We start from the raw sequence: 24,764 nt of genomic DNA, 5'->3' as shown, positions 1-24,764 counted from the left end.
CTAAATTTCGTTATTGTGGGAACGTATTTCAAGCAAATTGGAAAACATGTTTGTTGGGAATCGGCCCAACACGATCAATGACGGCATCTATATGGACCTCCTCGATTTCGATAAACCATAATCGGTGACGTCCCATCGCAAGAAGAGAAAAGGGCCGTTCAACAATAAATTTCGGCTCTAAAACTACTCTGTAGATTTAGAATCCCTACAATTCGGAACATGTACAATGTTTCTAATGTCAGTTTGCCACATTATACGTAAGCACTCACATGTGCACGTTTCCCAAACGAAGTAATCTGACACATATTTTCTTAATTCTTTTCCTTTTTGTGATCTTACAGCTTAACACTTTTTTTTACATAAATAAATGACACATTTTGTGACAAAAACAGAATTATTCTATTCGCCTATGACTTCTTCTACGATTTCGTCCATTTTACCATTTTTTTTTTCATTTTACAAACTCCTACGGCTATTTGCAGGGCATCTAGTACAAAGATAAAAGGATAACACAGTTTGTCTCCTTTCTTTCATTTTTTTATGTTACATCTTGACTAAGTCTATTTGTTGTTGTTTGTTGAAATTTACAGATAATCTTCTAAGGCTATGTCCCCTATTATTTCACAACAAATATGAGTTGTGTGTGATTTGAAGTGTTATACCAGAAACCAAAACAAGAAAAAATGGAAAACAAGCTGTCAACGAACAACTAGAATATTATCCAGCATTAGATTTTTATACAAATATATTTTACACTAGATATTCGTGTCTGTATGTGGGTAAAGATTTTTGTTAGGCATTTGTTTCGTAGAGATTTTCTCTATGTTTTTCCTACTTTGGTATTTGCATAAAAATAAAATCCAACAAAAATAGAGGAAAAGACAGAGAAAAATACAATATATTTTCCCACATAGAGTGCCTGTAAAGGATTTTTCTTTGATACAAAATATAAACAAATAAGTATAATCATGGGGAACAGACCATAGTTACACTGGGCATAAAATATTGGGGTCGAATTATTTGTTTTGTGGGGATAAACGGCCTTTGTGAATATGTTATGAGTGGCAAAGGGGTATATTTGTTATATCTATATTATGTAGTATGTTGTACACGAATTATTTTTACTAGATCCCCTATAGTCTGTAATTATTAAGCAAGATATTTGCGAAATCGGGGAATTTTTATTCCAAAATGTATAGTTGTTGTTGTTTCTGGTGATTAAAGAAAAGCCCTTATTTTTCATGGCGGGCATGATAACTCCTCACTGGAACATCGGAATCCGCAAATTTCAACGGTTTTAGAAAGAGTACATGTCTGGCTCTCGTATGAAGTAGGATTATTGACTTCGCTCTAAAATTAATAAAACGGCGGACCCATATTTTATTTATTTATTTAAAATTTTTTTTTTTTTGGAAATTCGCCTATTTTTTGATTCATCGTGTGCGCCAATCGCAAAAACACTATTTGGAGAAAAATGCGTTTATGGTTTAAGAATCACTCTTGCCGTCACTTAAAGCTGACACAATAAATCGGATATATCTTCTTGAGATTTTCTCTTGAATTTTTGTAGGGACATTCTTGTGTGCAAAATATTATGAAAATGTTATTATTTTTGAAAATTTTTTATTGTTGTATCTTCTTCAATACTCTCCTAGCTTTATGTCCAATTTTTTTTTTTTTTTAATTTTAAATATATGAGGCACATTTTCACCATATCAAGCCGTACTAATGACCCTAGTAAATGTCTACCTTATATTGGGGAAAAAGAAATCCATTATTTTTATATTAATTATAGGACTTTATTAAACATGCTTTGGAATACCCGATATGGACCAAATATACACCGTTTTGTTGTATGATTTGTTGCCAGTATAAAGGTAACTTCAAAATGCCTATATCATAGAAGTCCTGCTCTCTATTTGCCAACAACACTAGTAGTCGATTTTCACAATACTCCATATATATAAATTTTTTATCGTTAGATGTGTATGTGGCCTAGCGATGTCTTGGTGGAACACGACACCTCTCCTGTTGGCCGTTTCTGGTCAATTGCGTTTAGCGTTTGGCTATATGTAATCAACCATAATAAATAATCCCATTCCAATCCCACCATATGCATAGCAGAACTTTCCTGACCGTTAATGATGGTTTGACCACCGTTTGAGGTGCTTCACTGCTCTTTGACCGCGATCGCACAGGGGTATCGTATGTGATTTATTGCCCATCTCCAGTCACCATCCGTTTATGAAATTGGTCAATCTCATTCCGTTTGGTCAAAATTTCGCAGATGGAAATTCGACCGATCCTATTTTTTTGTTGAATGGTGTGGCGCCCAAACATGGAGCTTCTTTTTGAAGCTTTGTGTAAATGGTTTAAAACAGTTATATGGTAGATTTTTTGCTCATGGGCGATGTTACGACTGCTAACATGCATGTCAACTTCGATCATTTCTCCGATTTTGTCTACATTTCCGACGACCGGCCTAATAGATTTATTTTTCTAATATTATATTTACAAAGCCTAGATCAAATCTGAATATGGGACCAATTGGTCCACTCCTTCTGGGCAAAAATTCAAATATTTATAAATCCCATATCTGGCAAATGGAGTGTCCGATTTGAAGCAAATTGTGGACAACCTATTATCTTTATCAAGCCTAGATCAAGTGCGAAGACAGGACCTCTCACTCCTTGTGGTACGGAGTAGGTACCTCACTCCTTGTGGTACCTACTCCGCAATGGGTCAACATTTGCAATATTTACAAATCCAATATTCGGCGAATGGATTTAAATGGATTTAAACCAAACTTTGCACAACCTATTATATATACCAATACAAGATCAAGTTAGAAGATGGGACACGTTGGTCCACTCCTTCTGGTACACCCCCCCACAAATACACAAAATGTCCAATATTTATAAATCTAATATTAGGCGAATGGAGTGTTCGAATTGAGCCAAACTGTGGACAACCTATTAAATCTATCAAGCCTTTATCGTAGATGGGACCTACTCCTTCTGGTACCTACCCCATAAGAGGACAAACATTTTATAAAATTATAAATATAATTTTGATAAAAACGTATACCTCGACAACTACAATTGTCGCCGTCAGTTCGGAGTGTTATGGTCATATGATTTTAACAAAACGGTGCACCCACCACACATCTCAAGCAAATATGGTTACTTGCAAGAAATATTTCCTGACCGCGTAATTTCTCTTTGTGGCGATATCAACTGGCCACCAAGATCAAGCGATTTGACACCATTAGATAAACCATATGATAAATCTTGAACTTTTGAGCAATAAGAAACCAAAGATTCGTCAAGTTATGGCTGAGGTACCTCCTAATTTTGAGTCAAAAATTACCTTAAAATCAACGATTTATAATAAAACCAGTGAGCATAGCAGTATAGTCAGACGGGGCCGACCATACGATACCCTACACAACTTCCACGGAACACAAACTTTCCGCGGATTTTTATTCTGAGCCTGGGTAATATTTCGCGATATTTGCACCCTACAGCCCGAGTAGAGGTCAATAGCAACTTTTTTTACACAGACGTATATTCCGAATATTACTAATATTCAGTACAGCCCCTATAATTGCTTGTCTAGATTCCTTTCACCGGAGGCTGAGTTGAGATGTTCAGCTTACAATTGTGGCCTACATATTGACTCGAAAAACAAACAAAAAATTAAGTTTTCGGTCCACTTCATCCCAAAATTATTACCTGATCATCACCGAAAATTATAGGCGTTGTCCTTAACCATACCTGGACACTCATGGAGAGTTTCAAACCGATCAGCGCTATATTTTCGCCCTCCAGTGTGGTAATTGGTTACTAAATAATATTTCAGAACGTAAGCACCTGTAAATATTTAAGTGTTACTCCCATATAATTGGTATCAATTTAAAGGTCAACCACTCCTCTTGGATATGCTATCAACTTTTTGGGTCTTTGTTCTTCAGGGGTAAATATACACGCTATAGAATACAAATTTTGTCATTTTTCACACAAAAGTCAGGGTCAATATTGACCGATCTTTATCAAAACAGGCATGGTTATTCTCTGGCCCGATCCCCTTCTCCATGCAAAAATTCGCGATGTTTGGGCCATAATTGCGGCTTCTAGAGCGACCAGAAAAACAGACAAAAATAAAGTTGTTGGTCCATTTCATCGCCTAAATATTAACCGATGTTTTCCAAAAACAATAGGGGTCTTCATTGGTCAGAACCCATCCTACATGCATAATTTCGTGAAGATTTGTCCATAACTTTGGCCTGTATCGTGTTTACAAATTATAATGGACAGATGGACGGACACACATGTCTAGATCGACTCAGCTAGTCGAGATAATGGTGGGTCTAGGACCAATATTTCGCGGCGTTACAAACTTTTGGGGCTGCACAAAGCTATAATACCCTGACAACATAGTTGTGTACGGTATAAATTTTTAATGTACATCACATAATATGGGGTATAAAAGTTCAATCGGCCCAAAACAACCAGGTTTTTATTATAATAGGGGATACACATCGTATCGACCTGGCCGCTCTTCTCGCCATTTTTTCTATAATGTGAATACGATTTTTCCTACTTCAAATTATGTGAATACAGCTTTAATCGGTTGATTGCAGCCTCTACTGAAATGAGGTTTTTATTGTCTCAATATCCGTTTCAAAAATTATGTTATCTGTATCTATCCCGCAAAATATGTTATTATTATCGCATTACTCACAGATTTGAGTAATAATGAATTTCCTCTTCAATTTCAGTGTATTTTATTGAAAGTCCACATAGTATCGAAGTTATCTACATCTTATCCTACATCTGGGAAAATGACGATTAAAAAATTTATCAACGATTACAAATTTATAAATGTTTGTGTACTCTTTGCAATATAAAACCAGTAAGGAAAGTAGTAAAGTCGGACGGGGCCGACTATATGATACCCTTCAACACTATGGATATATTAAACAGGACTATTAACATGAAATTGGATGAAATAAAATATGTGATATTTATCTAAATGTGAATCTACCTATATATCCATAAGTTATATAAATCGACTTCAATCAAATATAAATAGGTTATCTGTTGGGCTATGTCTGTACTTCTAGAAAACGCAACTACGTAATTCTATGCTCAATTTTGTACGTTGTGCAAAATTTGATGTCAACCTGACTAGCATGAAGAGTTTGATGTCCAATTTACTTAAAATCGGGCGAAAATATATATGGAAGCTCTATCCAAATATATCGAAGGATATATAGGGACTTTGGTGCACCATTTACATGAAATCGGACGAAACTATATCTGAATCTGGGCCGATTTTCTCGAAATTGGGCAGACATCATTCTAGGCTCAATTCAGTACGTTATGCCAAATTTCCTGCAAATCGAAAGATATATAGGGACTTTGGGGCACCATTAACATGAAATCGGACGAAACTATATATGGGAGCTATATCTAAATCTGGACCGATTTTCGCGAAACAGGGCAGACATCATTCTAGCCTCAATTCAGTACGTTATGCCAAATTTCATGCAAATCGAAAGATATATAAGGACTTTGGTACACCATTTACCTTAAATCGGAGGAAGATATATACGGGAGCTATATCTAAATCTGAACCGATTTTCACGAAACTTTGCACACATCATTCTAGACTTAATTCAGTGCGCTATGCCAAATTTCGTGCAAATCGAAAGATATATAGGGACTTTGGTACGCCATTTACCAAAAATCGGCCGAAACTATATATGGGAGCTATATCTAAATCTGAACCGATTTTCACGAAACTTGGCACACATCTTTCGTGGCTCAATTCAGTACGCTATGCCAAATTTCGTGCAAATCGAAAGATTTTCAGGGTCTAAAGTCCGTAAATCGGGCGAAACTATATATGGGAGCTATATCTAAATCTGAACCGATTTTCACGAAACTTGGCACACATCTTTCGTGGCTCAATTCAGAACGCTGTGCCAAATTTCGTGCAAATCGAAAGATTTTCAGGGTCTAAAGTCCGTAAATCGGGCAAAAATATATATGGGAGCTATATCTAAATCTGAACCGATTTTTCCCAATTTCAATAGGGTTCGTCCTTGGGCCAAACAAATGAGCTGTGCCAAATTTCATCCAAATCGGATCATAAATGCGACCTGTACTTTGTTTACAATTTAACACCAACAGACGGACAGACGGACATGCATAAATCGATTCAGAAAGTGATTCTATGCATATTCTCAAAAGGAACCATGGGTCTATCTCGATTATTTTTGCCTGTTACAAACATATGCACAAAGACATAATACCCTGTACCACAGTGTGGTGAAGGGTATAAAAAGTAATATTTGGCCAGGTGTGCCAGCACCCTTTACACCTAACCAATAACCTTGTTTAGTTTTTTATGATTTATATAAATATTGGAAATTTCCGGCAATGAAAATTTCCGATGCAATACTGCTATTACTCCCCAATATCCCATCATACAAATATTCAATAAGCCAGCTCTAGGAAAAACACACCAATCTGCCCCCTCAAAAATAATAGGATAAAATATCATAAAAAAAAAACAATAAAATCCATTAAAATAACAATTTGTCACGTCATGCACACACCGCAATGCCCAATAAAATTAAATTTACTTTTCGTTTTTTTACATTAATTTATTTCATTCACTGCGATGGTAATCATCGTACTTGTCGACGCGTTTTGTTTTTGCATAGCAAAACTGTTTTTTCGTTAATGTTTTTGTTGTTTCTTCGAGAAAATATCATTAATTTCAATTGACTATGTTGTTGTTGCCGTTTTTGCTGTTATTGTTAATGTTATTTAATTTTCTTATTCTTGTTACACTTGATGGAAATTTAATTTCGTATCTTGTTTTTTTTTTCTTACAGATGGTTACCCAAATCCGCTATGAGGCCCGTGGGCCCCGATACCTCACACAACGATTGCATACTGGTCGTTGGTGTTTCCCGTCCCAAATTAGCCGTAGCCTTTCTTACCGTTATGCTGATATCCTTATTTCTGACATTTCATGTGCTGTACGACAGTGCGGTCTATAATATTCAAGCGGCTCAGGCGGTCCATGAACATCGTCGTTTGGCTTTAATCAATTCCAATGGTATTAGTGGTTTGCCACCGGGTGTGGGTGGCAGTGGTGGTGTCAATGGCGGGGTAGCCGTTAATGGTAATCGCTTTAATCATCTGCCCGAGGATTACACGCATAATAACAAGCATGCGGGTGATATATCATCATTATCATCGGCATCATCAGCATTCTCGTCGTCGTCTTCGTCATCATCATCGTTATCAACGCCCAATCAACAGATAAGTCATCCAATGGTATTCCCTTCGAATCGTGTACATTTCCCCAAAACCAGTCGCCGTTTGCCACAGGTAAGTTCAATCGTTTGATTGCTGTTGTTGTTGTTATTACAAGACATATTGATATAATAAACTATAACCTACTTCTCGGATCGATTATTTAAATAAAACCAAGCGATTTCAGTTGCGATAACAACACCAAAGTGAACAACAGCTTGTGTTTATTTAAATGAAATTCAATGAAAAAAATATTGTTTACGCAGTCTAATTAAATCACAAGAATTCAATCGAGTAATGTCGTTGCAAGTTGAAACGACTTGGTGGCGTATGAATAATAAATAAACCGAATTAATAAATAACGAATACGCCGTTATGGAATTAATGTCTTTTTTTTTTTGTTTTGAAACCAAAGCATGTAAACAATAAATCTTGAGTACAAAAATTTAAATGATTTACATAAGAAGTTAATTAATACCAATTAAACCTATATCGAAAGTTCAAATGTCGCACGGGGCCGACTTATGATACCCTTCACCACTTTGGATTCATACAAGAGATGTTAATATATACAATATCCTGTACATAGAACAGACATAGCATCTTTGGAGGATCATTAAGATGGAATCGGGCGAAATTAAATGTGTGATCTACATAGATATTTGAACTAATAAAAAAATCTCATACACATACTATTCTGAAGTCAATTAAAAATTGCATATAAAACGGACAGAATTGGAGTCTTTGGTGTACCATTTGTATGAAATCGAGCTTAATTATGTATGGAAGCTATATGTAAAGATAGGCCGAATTGAGCAACTGTTGCGTACTTTTTTTTTGCAAATTTAATACACACCATTCTAAACTCAATTTAATACCCTCTGCAAAATTTCATGTAAATCGAATAAACATAAGCTCTTCGAGGCAACATTTACATAAAATCGGACGAAAATATTAAGTTGGGGAAAAGAAATCGGAATTGACCGGCATGTTAGCAGTCGTAACATCGCCTAATAGCTGAAAATCAATCACAAAACTGTTTTAAAACATTTTCACAAATCTGGATTCAAAAAGAAGCTCGATGTTTGGGTGCCACACCAATTAACAAAAAAAAAAAAAAAAACAGTAAGGAAAGTAGTAAAGTCCGACGGGGCCGACTATATGATACTCTTCACCACTTTGGGTATATTCAACAGATGAATCCTATCAGACGTCGCATTTTTAAAGGACCAGTAAAATGAAATTGGATCCATAAACATGCCATTCTGCAACCGATACTAAATTTTTCATTTGGTCAGATATAGAAGCTATATCTAAATCTGAACTGATTTCAGGAAACTTAACACACATCATTCTAGACCTAATTCATTACGCTGTGACAAATTTCGTGCAAATCGAAAGATATATAAGGACTTTGGTACACCATTTACCTTAAATCGGACGAAAATATATGTGGGAGCTTTATTTAAGTCTGAATCGATTTTTCGGAAAAATAATACACATCATTCTAGGCCTAATTCATTACGGGAAAATAAATATGGGAGCTATATCTAAATCTGGACCGATTTTCACGAAACTTGGCAGACATCACTCTAAGCTCAATTCAGTACGTTATGCCGAATTTCGTGCAAATCGTAATATATGTAGCGACTTTGGTGCACCATTTACATAAAATCGGACGAATTTATATATGGGAGCTATATCTAAATCTGGACCGATTTTCACGAAACTTATCAGACATCACTCTAAGCTCAATTCCGTACGTTATGCAAAATTTCATGTAAATCGAAAGATATATAGGGACTTTTGTGCGCCATTTACCTTAAATCGGACGAAAATATATATGGGAGCTATATCTAAATCTAAACCGATTTTTCCCAATTTCAATAGAGCGTTAAAGCACATCTAACGGTGGCCAAACCTGGAGTAACGGCCAGGAAGGTTCTACTATGCATTTGGTGGGCGTGGAAGGGGATTATTAATTATGAGTTGCTTCCATATCGTCAAATGCTAAATTCTTATCTATACTGTCAACAACTGGACCGTTTGAAGATAGCAATTGACAAGAAACGGCCACAATTGACAAACAGAAGAGGTGTCGTGTTCCACCAGGACATCGCTATTCCACAAACATCTGCAGTGACTTGCCAGAAACTTCGGGTGCCTGGTTGGGAAGTTTTAATGCATCCGCCATGCAGTCCGGTCTTGGCACCAAGCGATTATCATCCTATTCTTGCATTGAAAAATTTGTTTAATGATAAACCAGTAAGCGGAGCAGTATAGTCGGACGGGGCCGACCATATGATACCCTACACAACTACCAGGGAACTCTAACTTTCTTGGGATTTTTATTTCGAGCCTGAGCAATATTTTCTGCCCGATTAGAGGTCAACAGCACCTCTTCCTTTCACTGACATATTTTCCGAATATTACTAATATTCAGTACAGTCCTTCTATTTAATTGTTCAGATTCCCTTCACCGTGGTTTGTGTCTATAGATCGACTTGAGAAATCAAAAAATTGGTTTTAGGTCCGCTTATTATTATCTAATCATCACGGAAAATTGAAGATGTCGTCATTGACCATAACTAGAAAATCCTGGAAAATTTCAAAGCGATCAGCCCTATTTACGCCCTCAAGTGTAGTAATGGGTTACCAAATAATACCTGAATACGCAAGCAACTGTAAGTCTTTACTCACGACAATATAATTGATATCAGTTTAAAGGTCAACCACTCCTCTTGGATACATTATCAACTTCTCGGGTCTATGTGCTTCAGGAGTAAAAATATACGCCATAGAATACAACATTTGTGATTTTTCACACACTGACTGAACGATATTTCTCAAAACAGGCATGTTGTTCTTTGGCCCGATCCCCTTCTCCATGTAAAAAATCGCGATATTTGGACCATAATTGCGGCCTCTGGAGCGACCAGAAAATCAGACAAAAATAAAGTTTTTGGTCCATTTCATTTCCTAAATATTAACCGATCTTTTTCAAAAACAATAGGGGTCTTCATTGGCCAGAACCCATCCATAAATGTGGCCTGTATCATGTTTACAAATTATAATGGATAGACGGACATGGGGACGGACACACACGTCTAGATCGACTCAGCCAGTATAGATATGACGATTCGGTATGCGAAACTTGCATATGCGAATTAAATTCAAATTTGTCAAAGTTCGAAATTTGTCTTCAATTCTGGGAACAGTCCTTTTCAAAGCAGATTTTTGTTGTAGCGATGAATAACTAATCCACACAGCTACAATTGCTTCCATGGCACTTCCAAAAATGGTTGCGCAAAAACATGTGTATGCCATGGATGGATTAATTATCCATCGCTACAACAAAAATCTGCTTTGAAAAGGACTGTTCCTAGAATTGAAGACAAATTTCGAACTTTGACAAATTTCAATTTAATTCGCATATGTAAGTTTCGCATCAGGGCGGAATAAATACAAGTTATCAACATACGACCTTTGTAAAAGGCACATAGCCTAATATGCCTGATGAGCCGCTTAACCAACGGCGAAACGCGCCGCATAATGGTGGGTACGTAGGTTCTTCTCCTGGCTTTCCTTTTCATTGCAAAACTTAGATCATTAAGCTGGACTCGAAAGAGTCACATTAAGACATATATTTAAATATAAATCGATTTCAAAAAAAAAAAAAAAAACCTTAACACACATAATTCAAAATAGTATCCCAATCGGGGATCGGGGATAATATATCGGATCGGATATTATGCACTATTTACATACAATCGGACGAAACTATATATGTGAGCTATATATGAGTCTGAGCCGATTCTGTACGCTGTGCATAATTTTGTCTCAATCAAACAATCCTTGGGAGTTTGGTGCACCACTTAGATAAAATCGGACGAAACTATGTATGAGAGCTATATCTAAATCTGAACCGATTTAGATATGTCTTCGCTGATATCAAGCTGGACCTAATTCTGTACGCTGTGCAAAATTTTTATGTCAATCGGAACAATATTGGGACTTTGGTGCTCCATTAGCATAAAATCGGACGAAACTATATACGGGAGCTATATCTGAATCTTAACCGATTCCAACAAAACTTCACATACATCAATCTAGACTTAAGTCAATACGCTGTACAAAATGTTGTTTGGATCGGACTAATATTGGGAGTTTGGTGCTCCATTTACATAAAATCGGACGAAACTATATATGGGAGCTATATGTGCATCTGAACCGATTCCAACAAAACTTCGCATACATCAATCTCGACTTAAGTTAATACGCTGTGCAAAATTTTGTATCAATCAGAAAAATATTGGTCCACCAGTTAGTTAAAATCGGACGAAACTATATATGGAAGCTATATCTAAATCTGAACCGATTTCAACAAAACTTCTCATAAATAAATACGGACCTAATTCAGTACGCTGTACACATTTTTTTATACCCTCCACCATAGTATGGAGGGTATATTAATATTGTTTTTCCGTTTGTAACTCATCGAAATAATCATTTCCCACCCTATAAAGTATATATATTTTTGATCAGCGTAAAATTCTATGACGATATAGCCATGCCCGTCTGTCTGTCTGTTCGTCTGTCTGTTGTAATCACTCTAGCGTCTAAACGAATTGAGATAGATCGCCAAAATTTTGCATAGAGTCGTCTTTTGTCTGCAGGCATGTCAAGTTCGATGATGGGCTTTATCGGTCCAGGTTTAGGCATAGTCCCCATATAAGGGTATCCCCAATTTTCGGTATTTTGGGGTTCTTGAGCGCGTTTTTCAACTGAATTCGCTGAAATTTGGTACATTGAGTTCTTATTGGGTAGCAAATCTCTCCACTGAAAATTATAAATATGAGTCCATATTTTCGGATAGCCCTCATATAAGGGTACCCCCAATTTTGCGGTATTTTGGGGGATTTGATTGCATTTTTCGACCGAATTCCCTGAAATTCGGTACTTTGAGTTCTTATTGGGTAGCAAATATCCATATAACCCCCTTTTTTATACCCTCCACCATAGTATGGAGGGTATATTAGTTTTTTTATATTAAAATAGTTATCTTATTTGTTCCGTGTGTTGGGGTTGGGTAGTCGTTAGACTATTCAGCCATCTGTTGTATGCATTCCGCCTTCTAAAGATATTGTGATAAAAGAAAACTCAAACATGACGATAATGAAATATATCGGCAGACATTTAGGCATCTCCTCAATATAATGATACCTCCTGAAGGAAAGAATTGAGATAAACAATTAAAATATTGGGTTCAATATTGGCATATACCGGTCATTAATTAAGTATAGACCTCATGTAATGATATCCCCACATATTGACTATTTCCTACACTATGTAATCAATGTTGGTTCCCCTTTAGACATAGCCTCATATAACTTTGTAATCTAAATTACAGTAGTTTGAGGATTTTATACTCTACCATGCATTATCAGTATCAGTCCACTCAACTCGTTATAATATTCGTTGTTTGGTGCACTATTTAAATAAAATCGGATGAATATATATATGGGAGCTATATCTAAATCTGAACCGATTTTCTTCAATCTCAACTGGGATCATCCTTGGGTCAAAAAGGTGATCTGTGCCAAATTTTATCTAAATCGGATCATAAATGCGACCTGTACTTTGTTTGAAATTTAATACGGACAGACAGGCTTAAATCGGGTCATGCATAAAAATTAATTCTTGAAACCATATATTCTCTAAGTCGTTTTCTTCAAACCATACTTACTGTACGCCATCACTGGCTACCACTCTGTATCCTTTGTTAATTTACCATAGCCCTTTTCTCCTAGCAATTTTTCATACTTCATTACTGCAGCAAAACATTTTTTGACTGCAGTAGCAAAACATTAATTAATTAAAAACCTTGAAGACAATATTTTGCACTTTACTAACACTTCAAATTCCTACCTACCGTCCAAAAGCCGTCCAAAAGAAAACTTCAAAATGTTCTTCTCACCAAAGTGGTAGTATGCCGAAAAAAACCCCGGTCATTATAATTAGTTTTGTTGCAATAAATTTAATGAAGAAAGTAGCACTGAAGAACCGTTATTCTCCTCTCAATGAAAAAAAATTGTCATTGTGACTCCACCTCTTCATTAGTCTAATGTCAAAATAATGAGCATCAAAATTAATGGTAGTTTTATGCGAAAACAAATCAAGAAGGCCCTCTGCCAACGAAAGGTGAACATAAACGAAGAAAAATTCACTACAAGAAAATGTTGGCAATAGACAACAAAGTGAAAGAGGGAAAAAGAGAGGGCGAAAAATCGTACTGTAAAATGAGCGATAATAAAAGGACAATGGCCTTTTATTTCATAAAAAGTAATTGCTGTAATTTGCTGTTTTTCGTTTATTTTTTTAATTCTCATTTCTACCTTTGCTAATTTCTTTGGTTCTGACGGAAATTTGAAGTAGGTGAAAATATAAGCATTGTCAGAAAGAAAGTGGGCGCAACGAGAAGCCTCTTAAGAGAAGAGGATTTTCTAAAGAGAGGAAATATATGTTAGGAATGTGTTTTAAGTATTTTTAAATAAAAAATGGATTTTATTTAGATTTTTTAATATATATATATTTGATCTTTAAGATATATATATATATATATATTATAATGAGTACACGGATTTACAGACCTATACTACCTAACCTAATTTAAATTTGCATTTAAATTTCTGTTTCAGGCCCTAATCATTGGCATACGAAAATGTGGTACCCGAGCTTTACTCGAAATGTTATACCTACATCCGCGCATACAAAAAGCTGGTGGCGAGGTACATTTCTTCGATCGCGATGAGAACTATATGAAAGGCCTTGAATGGTATCGCAAGAAAATGCCGCATTCATTTCGTGGACAAATAACTATTGAAAAATCTCCAAGTTATTTTGTATCGCCCGAGGTAAGTAGATGGAAAGTGGTTATAACTTAAACGAGAATTATTTTATATTTGTGATGGAGTGATTGGGTCCATAAGGATTTTCCCCCGAAATTCTTATAAATATATTTTCTGATGGTCTATACGAGTAATAATCTTATATATGAAATCATATTTTTGAAAGACCAGCAGATCTATTAAAATGGATTTTTAAAGAACATTGCAGAAGAACTACCATATATGTAAGATGGTAAAAGTTCCGATCGTATTTACGTATTTTATGTATAGAGTATAAAAAGTTCGGAGTGTAGAATTTATCGAAGATTTTAATTTTTATACCCTACACAACTATGTTGTCAGGGTATTATAGCTTTGTGCAGCCCCAAGAGTTTGCAACGCCGCAAAATATTGGCCCTAGATCCACCTTTAAGTATACCGATAGTCATATCTCGACTAGCTGAGTCGATCTAGGCATGTGTGTCCGTCCGTCTGTCCATTATAATTTGTAAACACGATACAGGCCACAGTTATGGACCAATCTTCACAAAATTTTGCATGTAGGATGGGTTCGGCCCAATGAAGACCCCTTTAATTTTTTGATAGAGATCGGTTAATATCTAGGGGATGAAATGGACCAAATACTTCATTTTTGGCGGTTTTTCTGATCGCTCCAAAGGCCGCATGGTGCAAACATTGCGAATTTTTACATGGAAAAGGGAATCGAGACAAAGAATAAGCATGTCTGTTTTGATAATGATCGGTCAATATTTAGCGTGTCAAATGGACCCAGACTTTTGTGTGAAAAAATACAAATTTTGTATTTTATGGCGTATATATTTACATCTGAAGAACATAGACTCGAGAAGTTGATAGTATATCCAAGAGAAGTGGCTGACCTTTAAATTGATACCAATTATATGGTCTTATGTACTCGGATGTGGGAGTTACACGTAAATTTTTAAAGGTGTTTTCGTACTCAGGTATTATTTAGTGAGCCATTACCACACTAGAGATCAGAAATGTATATTGAATTTTTCGGTGATGATCAGATAATAATTTTGGCATGAATATTTTTTTTGCGTTTTTTCGAGTCGATCTATATGCCACAATTAAAACCCGAACATCCGAACCCACGGGGAAGGGAATCTGGCCAAGTAATTAGAAGGGCTGTACAGAATATTAGTAATATTTGTTGACCTAGTGGTCAAGAAGGTGCAAATAACGCGAAATTTTGCCCATGCTCAGAATATAGAACAACAGAAAGTTAGATTTTCGTGGAAGTTGTGTAGGGTATAATATGGTCGGCCCCGTCCGACTATAAAGCTCCGCTCACTGGTTTTATTTTGTATTCCTTTCCGTAGAAACAGTAAATTTTTGGTTTTTGGAAGACCAGATTCCATTTAAAAGAAGTGAAAATAAGGTTCACTCTTTATTTAAGATTTGAAAGGCTATTTTATTCTGTTTGGATTTAGAGACAAAGCCGCTGTATGTTTTTGAAAGCTGAGTAGATATTTGCTGACCCTCTCTGGAGGAGAGAAAATTATATTAAAATTAAAAGCTATCAGCTGCGTAAATTGTATACAAAGTACAGGTCACATTTTTGATTCGAATTGGATGAAATTCGGCACAGCCCAAGGACGAACCCTATTGACATTGGGAAACATCGGTTCAGATTTAGATAAATAGTGCACCAAAGTCCCTATATATCCTTCGATTTGCACGAAATTTGGCACAGCTTACTGAATTAAGCCTAGAAAGATGTGTGTTAAATTTCGTAAAAATCGGTTCAGATTTAAATACAGCTCCCATATATATTTTCGTCCGATTTTATGTAAATGGTGCACCAAAGTCATTAAATATGCTTCGATTTGCACGAAATTTGGCATAGCGTACTGAAGTAAGTCTAGAAAGATGTGTGTTAATTTTCGCGAAAATCGGTTCAGATTTAGATATAGCTCCCATATATATTTCGTCCGATTTTAGGTAAATAGAACACCAATGTCCCTATATATCCTTCGATTTGCACGAAATTTGGCACAGCGTAGTGAATTATGTCTAGAATGATGTGTGTTAAATTTCGTAAAAATCGGTTAAGATTTAGATATAGCTCCAATATATATTATCGTCTGATTTTATGTAAATGGTGCACCAAAGTCCCTAAAAATGCTTCGATTTGCACGAAATTTGGCATAGTCTACTGAATTAAGCAAAGAAAGATGTGTGTTAAATTTCGTAAAAATTGGTTTAGATTTAGATATAGCTCCAATATATATTATCGTCCGATTTTATGTAAATGGTGCACCAAAGTTACTATATATCCTTCGATTTGCACGAAATTTGGCACATCGTAGTGAATTATGTCTAGAATGATGTGTGTTAAATTTCGTGAAAATCGGTTCAGATTTAGATATAGCTCCCATATATATTATCGTCCGATTTTATGGAAATGGTGCACCAAAGTTCTTAAATATGCTTCGATTTGCACGAAATTTGGCATAGTCTACTGAATTAAGTCTAGAAAGATGTTTGTTAATTTTCGTGCGAATCGGATCATATTTAGATATAGGTCCCATATATATTATCGTCCGATTTTATGTAAATGGTGCACCAAAGTCCCTATATATCCTTCGATTTGCACGAAATTTGGATTTTTATGTAAATGAAGAACTCGAAATGTGGCCGAATGCACAAAACATACTGAAATAAGTGTAACCAAGCATGTGACAAGTTTCGATGAAATCGTTTTAGATTTCGATATTTTGCTTTAAATTTAGTTACGTAATTTTGTCCCACTGTACGAAACAACTCTATATCTGACCAAAATTTAGTATAGGTTGCAGAATGACATGTTTAATTTCATGTTAATGGTCCTTCTAAAATGCGACGTCTGTTAGGATTCCATCTGTTGAATATACCCAAAGTGGTGAAGGGTATCTTATAGTCGGCTCCGTTCGACTTTAAAGCTTTCCTTACTGGTTAAAATGCTTTTTCAACGAATTTCAGAGAAGTGGATTTTTTAAAAATAATTTTTCAACGACTTTCAGAGGCGTGGATTTTTAAAAGAATATTTTTTTCAGCGGCTAGCAGAGACATAGATTAAAAAAAATAAAGACTATTAGAGGTGATGATAATCCACGTCGAAATTAAGGAATTATTTTTATTTATTTATTTTTTTTTTGACAATTTGATCCTTCACGACACTGTAAACAACACAACACATTATCGTACCTCAACCCTACATTATTTAAAAATTGATTAATTAAAAAAGGGTCATTAAAAATTTATACAAAAAAGTATTTAAAACTCATAAAATCTAAAACATGACAAAAGGGCTTAATTAATAACAGCTTCAACTAATTATAACCTACAAAAAAACCCGAACACTAATTGCATGTAACGTTTTATATAATTGTCATGTATTCGCAGACTGGCCCACTTCAAAATTCATTTTTTTTCTCACTCGAAAAATAATAGCTACAACAACAAATCTATATCCTTTGAAAATCAAACACTCCGTCATTCAACTTCAAACCAAATCATAGCAACTTCATTGCAATAATTATTGCTATTCACCGTTAAAATGGCATAAATAATTGTAAATTCACACACACGCGCGCGCACTCAAACACACACAACTACATGTGTTATATTTGTATGAATTTATGTCGGCAAATTGAATGTGTCTGCTATAATTTCATTCGCTTTGTTGCAACTCTTTTCGTCTGGTTATGAATGAATTGAAAAATTCTGGTGGTATGGTGGATGAGTGAGTATGTGAGTGAGTGTGAGCATGAATGTGACGTTGCTCATTCATTTATTATCAAAGCAAAGCTAGGGCTCGAGCTAAAACTTTCATCTCAATTAGCTAATTAATGAATGAACAATAATTATTGCTGCCGCCAAAGCAGTTAGTACATGCATACATGTGTTCTTTTTCTACACATGGCCATTGAAATGCTCACGTTTGTGCCGCTTCATATTCCCAACAGAACATACCAGTCATTTATCTTTTGAATGGAAAATGTGTGTATGTATGTTTGCTGCAAAGGCATACACCGGTATTTGACTCCATAATTAAATTGAAAATGGCATTACAACACAAATTTCTGTCATTATTCGATTGGTCACGATTTCGAGATGGCTTAAATTTTGAAATTTCAATTTTGTGAATTGGTTCAAACATAAAACTGCAGTAAGAAATCTATCTATAAGCTGCGGCAAGATACCTGTCTAGGGACGATATTTAACAGGTATTACATATACTTTTTATACCCTTTACCACACTGTGGTACAGACCCATGGTTCCTTTTGAGAATATGCATAGAATCACTTTCTGAGTCGATTTATGCATGTCCGTCTGTCCGTCCGTACGTTCGTCCGGCTATCCGTCCGTCCATATATTTTTGTTAACAAAGTACAGGTCGCATTTATGATCCGATTTGGATGAAATTTGGCACAGGCCGCTTAATTGGCCAAAGGACAAACCCTATTGAAATTGGGAAAAATCGGTTCAGATTTAGATATAGCTCCCATATATAATTTCGTTCGATTCAAGGTAAATAGTGTTCCAAAGTCCAAATATATCTTACGATTTGTACGAAATTTGACACAGCGTAATCAATTAAGCCTAAAATGATGTGTGCTAAGTTTCGTAGAAATCGGTTCAGATTTAGATATGGCTCCCATATATATCATCGTCCGATTTAAGGTAAATGTGAAACAAAGTCCCTATATATATTTCGATTTGCACGAAATTTGGCAAAGCGTAATGAATTAGGTCTAGAATGATGTGTGTTATGTTTCCTGAAAATCGGTTCAGATTTAGATATAGCTCCCATGTATATATTCGTCCGATTTAAGGTAAATTGTGTTCCAAAGTCCAAATATATCTTTCGATTTGCACGAAATTTGGTACAGCGTACAAAATTAGGTCTAGAATTATGTGTGTTAAGTTTCCTGTAAATAGGTCCAGATTTAGATATAGCTCCCATATATATTTACTTCGGATTTTATGTAAATGGTGTACCAAAGTCCCTATATATCCTTTGAAATTTGGCATAACGTACTGAATTAAGTCTAGAACGACGTGTGTTAAATTTCGTTAAAATCGGTTCAGATTTAGATATAGCTCCCATATATATCTTCGTCCGATTTAAGGTATATGGTGTACCAAAGTCCGTATATATCTTTCGATTTGAACGAATTTTGGCATAGAGTACTGAATTGAACCTAGAGTTTCGTCTGCCATGCTTCGTGAAAATCGGTCCAGATTTAAATATAGCTCCCATAAATATTTTCGTCCGATTTAATGTATATGGTGCACCAAAGTCCCTATATATCATTCGATTTGCACGAAATTTGGCATAGCGTATTGATTCATGTCTAGAACGATGTTTGTTAAATTTCGTGAAAATCGGTTCAGATTTAGATATAGCTCCCATATATATTATCGTCTGATTTTATGTAAATGGTGCACGAAAGTCCCTATATATCCTACGATTTGCACGAAATTTGGCATAGCATTCTGAATTAAGTCTAGAACGATGTGTGTAAAATTTCATGAAAGTCGGTTCTGATTTAATTATAGCTCCCATAAATATTTTCGTCCGATTTAATGTAAATGGTGCACCAAAGTCCCTATATATCATTCGATTTGTACGAAATTTGGCATAGCGTTTTGATTCAAGTAAAGAACGATGTTTGTTAAATTTCGTGAAAATCGGTTCAGATTTAGATATAGCTCCCATATATATTTTCGTCCGATTTTATGTAAATGGTGCACCAAAGTCCCTATATATCCTTCGATTTGCACGAAATTTGGCATAACGTACTGAATTAAGTCTAGAACGGTGTGTGTCAAATTTCGTGAAAATGGGTTCAGTTTTTGATATATCTCCCATATATACTTTCGTCCGAGTTTAGGTAAATAGTGCACCAAAATCCCTTTATATCCTTCGATTTGCACGAAATTTAGCATAGCGTACTGAATTTAGTCTATAATGATGAGTGGTAGGTTTCGGAGAAATCGGTTCAGATTTCGATATAGTTCCCATGTATACATATATATTCGTCCGATTTTACATAAATCTGCCCAAATAAAAATAAATTAAGCATAGGTTACAGAATGACATGAGCATATTCCCTCGAGGGCACTTTGACATGCAATTGTAAGGATATGTAGAATATACCCCAAGTGGTGAAGGGTATCATATAGTCGGTCCAGTCCGACTTTACTACTTTCTTTACTGGTTGTTATTTTTTATAGAAGACTTGAAGTAAGGATATACTTATAAGAACAGCTAATGTTGGGAGGCCCATAAGTCTTTTCAGAAAGCTGAAAGACAAATAGTATTTATAGGCAGATTGAAGGCTAGGATGTCTATAAAGACCACCTAAAGACCGGCTTGTTTTATGTCGGACTAGTTGAAGCCCATTCAGTGAAGTTTTTATAGACGATGAAGGCGATGGATTGGTTATAAAGGAGCTGACGAAGGCGAGCTACAAGTCAGCTACTCTTTATAGACGAGCTGAGCTAATAGATAAAGCAAATGTAATAGAAGAGCTGAAAACCGAGAGCGTGAATGTACAAAATGAACATGATCTGTTGTCCGGTTAGTCTTTAGGGATGAGTTGAAGTCGTATTGAAAGCCAGTTAGTCTATATAGATCAGGGAGTGTTTATAATCGAGTAGAAAGTCACGAAACCTTTATAGACGAGCTGAAGACCTCTGAGTGGGTAATAAAGTCTTTATAGAAGAGCTAAACGTCAGGAAGTCAGGAGTATATATATATATATATAGACTGATTAAAGTCCGCGTATTCTTTATAGTTTATATATAGCCCAAGGTGTCTTAATAGACGAGCAGAAGGCCAAGGAGTTTTTTTGACAAGCAGACGGTCAGCGAGTTCTTATAGGGGAACATAAGGTCAGGGAGTCAAAGTAGACGAGTTGAAGGGCCAGAAGGGCGTTATAAACAAACTGAAGGTTATCGAGTATTTATAGAATGGCTGAAGATCAGGGAGTTTTAATAAAGGAATTGAAAACCTGGGAATCTTTAAAGTCCAGCAATAGAAAACTAGCTAGTCTTTATAAAAAACTTAAAGGTTATTTTATAAACGAGCTGAAAGCCTAGACATTTTTAAAGTCGAATAGCAGTGAGTCTGGGAGTACGTATAGACGATTTAAAGCCATGAATTTTTAAAAATTGAGGTAAAAGCCTAGCTTGGGAGTATTGGAAGACCAGCTAAAGGGCAGGAAATCTTTTTTAAACAATTTGAAAACCAAAAATGTTCCTCGGGTTCTCAGAGGTTAACAAATTTTAAAATAGTTACATGTAATATTCGAGTTGAAGGCAACCAAAGTTATCCTCGGGTTCTCAGGTGGTTACAAATTTTAGGATATTTTACGTACTCCGACAAAATGACTTTAAGTTCGCATTTTGGATTTACAGATAACCATTAAATATCAAGCCCCGAATTTTTATACTAATTGTATTTGACATTTCGGTCCCACTAAATGTAAAAAAATCGTATTTTTGTAGTCTATTTTTGTAGTCGGGCTTGATAAATTGTCACGCACTGTCGAGCTTGCTTCACAACTCTACGTTCGGCAGGGCTTTAAAAATTGTACTTTAAAAAATCTGCGATCGGCAAGGCTTGAAAATTATCATTTAATAAATCTACATTCTACGCTCCAAGGGACAATTATCACTTAATAAATCTACGCTCTGCAGGGCTTGAAACATTATCCCTAGACAAATCTAAGCTCAACCGAACTCTAAATTTATACTTCAAGAAATCTAAAAATCGAAGATTTGCAGGACTTGCAAAATTATCCATTATCCTTGTAAAATTGTCATTATACCCTACACCACTATGTTGTCAGGGTATTATAACTTTGTGCAGCCCACCTTCAATTATACCGATCGTCATATCTCGACTAGCTGAGTCGATCAAGACCAGACCATAGTTATGGACCAATCTTCACGAAATTTTGCATGTAGGATGGGTTCTGGACAATGAAGACCCCTATTGTTTTTGGAAAAGATCGGTTAATATTTAGGGGATGAAATGGACCAAAAACTTTATTATTGTCAGATTTTCTGGTCGCTCCAGAGGCCGCAATTATGGCTCAAACACCGCGAATTTTTGCATGGAGAAGGGGGTCGGGCCAAGGAATAAGCATGCCTGTTTTGATAAGGATCGGTCAATATTTAGCGGGTCAAATGGACCCTGACTTTTGTGTGAAAAGTTACAAAACTTGTATTCTATGGCGTATATATTTGCCCCTGAAGGACCTGGACCCAAAAAGTTGATAGTATGTTCAAGAGGTCGTATGTACTCAGATGTGGCAGCTACACTTAAATATTTACAGGTGCTAACGTATTCAGACATTTTTTAGTAACCCAAAACCACACTAGAGGGCGGAAATATAACGCTGATCGCTTTGAAAATTTCCATGAGATTCCAGTTATGGTCAAGGACAACGCCTATAACTTTCGGTGATGATCAGATAATAATTTTGGGATGAAGTGGACCGAAAACTTAACATTTTGTGTTTTTTAGTCGATCTATAGGCCACAATTGAAAGCCCAACATCACAACATAACCCACGGTAAAGAGAATCTGGACAAGTGTAGTCCTCGTATACTGAATATTAGTAATATATGTTGACCTTTAGTCAGGTTTCAAGAGGGTGTAAATAACGATAAAGTTAGATTTTCGTGGAAGTTGTGTAGGGTATTATATGGTCGGCCCCGTCCGACTATACTGCTCTGCTCACTGGTCTAAAATATACGCTCGACATGGCTACAAAAATTATGCTTCAATAAATCTGGTGTCGACAAAGGTTTATCCTTTTAAAAATCTACGCTCTACAGGGCTATAAAAAAGTTATCCTTCCAAAAATCTAAGGTCGCATAGGCCTTTAAAAGTCTACGCTCCATAAGGATTAAGAATTATTCTTTGAAAAATTTGGTGTCGGCAATGGCTTACATTTTTGGACTTATCCAACAGTTTATAGTTCCACCCCATTTTAAGTATTGTAGTAAAATACATCCACGTAAAATATAGCTCCCATATAAAGGTCGTAACAGCGTAATTCCGGCAGAAGTGACTGTAATTAGATGTTGTGACATATAAGAGTCCCGACAACATTATTTAAAACTTCATTATACATTATTTAACATTCAGACCATAAAAAATGTTTTAGAGAATTTTTGTAACCTTTATGAGGGACTATTCCTTATAAGGAAGATCTTATTTGGAAGATCTTATCCTCATTTCCACCAAAGTATCTGAAAATTAGCATTTTAGGTTCTCAAAACATTAATTTACGTCGATTATTTTATATAGTCTCAATTTTACGTATATGCCATAATTCCATAAAATCGATGTAAATATGTAAATATTTTAGATGAATGTAAATATGAAGTTAAGAGACCGCCCTTGTTTTGGCAAAGCCTCGAGGACGTCCCATTTTAGGTATTTTAAAGGTCGTAGCCAGTTAAAGTGACTGAAATTTTCTATTTCATATTATTGGAGGATCAAACACCTTCTCTCCAAAAAATAGTCCGCAGACATGTTTGTACATTTTTAATATAACTCTAATTTATTGTTACCGACCAAAATTATTCTTGTCGCTACTCTAGAAGTATGAGCTCGAACTAAAAATCTTTTTCACTTTTTTTGTGTGTGCCACATTATTGAATGTTCCTCATTTATTTTCGAAATTTCAATTCCATCAACATTGTATTTTCTATTATTTTTTGATGGGGTTTGCCATGTATCAATTTAAATATCCCAGCAATAGAATTTTTAAATTATGACACCATGAATAATCTACTACACCCTCCTCCTATATAACGTATTTTTATATCAATTTTATTTGCGAACTATGAAATCCTTATTGATAGTGTCAATTTAAAAGAATATTTGCAATAAATTTTTTACAAGTCTGCATGCAGTCAATTTTCAGTTTTTTTTCTCGAAAAGAAAAAAAGAAATGCGAAGAAGTAGGAAAATAAGTAGAAATGAAATTGAAGCAAATACTTCTTCAGCTACACCTTACCTCCATTATCTGCGAGTGTGTGTGTTAGGGGTGTTATGAGCAACATTCGCACGACTCCTTGTAGCCTTCAGTCATATGATTGTGGTCCAACGATAGAATGAAAAACTGTACCCTGCAGTATTTTACCCACCAAAAAAAAATGGTTATAGCCTGAACCAAATTGGCTATTGGCCACAACGATTTGTCCGTGTTTTGTTTGCTTGGCTTTTTAGATAATTTTATCCTTTAAGCTGACTGATGGTGTGGCGTTCGTTTGTCCAAGCTCTTGTGGCTATCACGCAAATAGGATGTTGCTCTCAAACATGCACGTGCATGTTGGTAGATTTAGCTGTGATTGTGTGTGTGTGCTTTCCACGCCATTCAATAAATATTAATAATGTCAATACTAAAAGATTTATTACTTAATTCCAAATTCGACATCAGCGTTGGACTAGTACTTGTAGTGGGTTTAAAAATTTTGTGGGTGTTTATG

At 35.6% G+C, this 24,764-nt stretch overlaps 1 protein-coding gene across 1 annotated transcript in view; it reads left to right on the top strand.

The window, feature by feature from the left end:
* LOC133336614 (uncharacterized) overlaps window positions 1–24,764 on the top strand; it is a 57,083-nt gene that overhangs the window by 16,367 nt on the left and 15,952 nt on the right. Inside the window, 2 exon segments of the mRNA XM_061544896.1 lie at window positions 6,908–7,409; window positions 14,033–14,248. Of these exon segments, the coding sequence (XP_061400880.1) occupies window positions 6,908–7,409; window positions 14,033–14,248 (718 nt within the window).

Source organism: Musca vetustissima, unplaced genomic scaffold (assembly GCF_032173495.1).
Source record: "Musca vetustissima isolate MV318-11 ecotype Yass unplaced genomic scaffold, APGP_CSIRO_Mvet_v1 utg15283, whole genome shotgun sequence".
NCBI lineage: Eukaryota > Metazoa > Arthropoda > Insecta > Diptera > Muscidae > Musca > Musca vetustissima.
The sequence above is the reverse complement of the archived record's forward strand: the minus strand, read 5'-3'. Positions and strand labels throughout refer to the sequence as shown.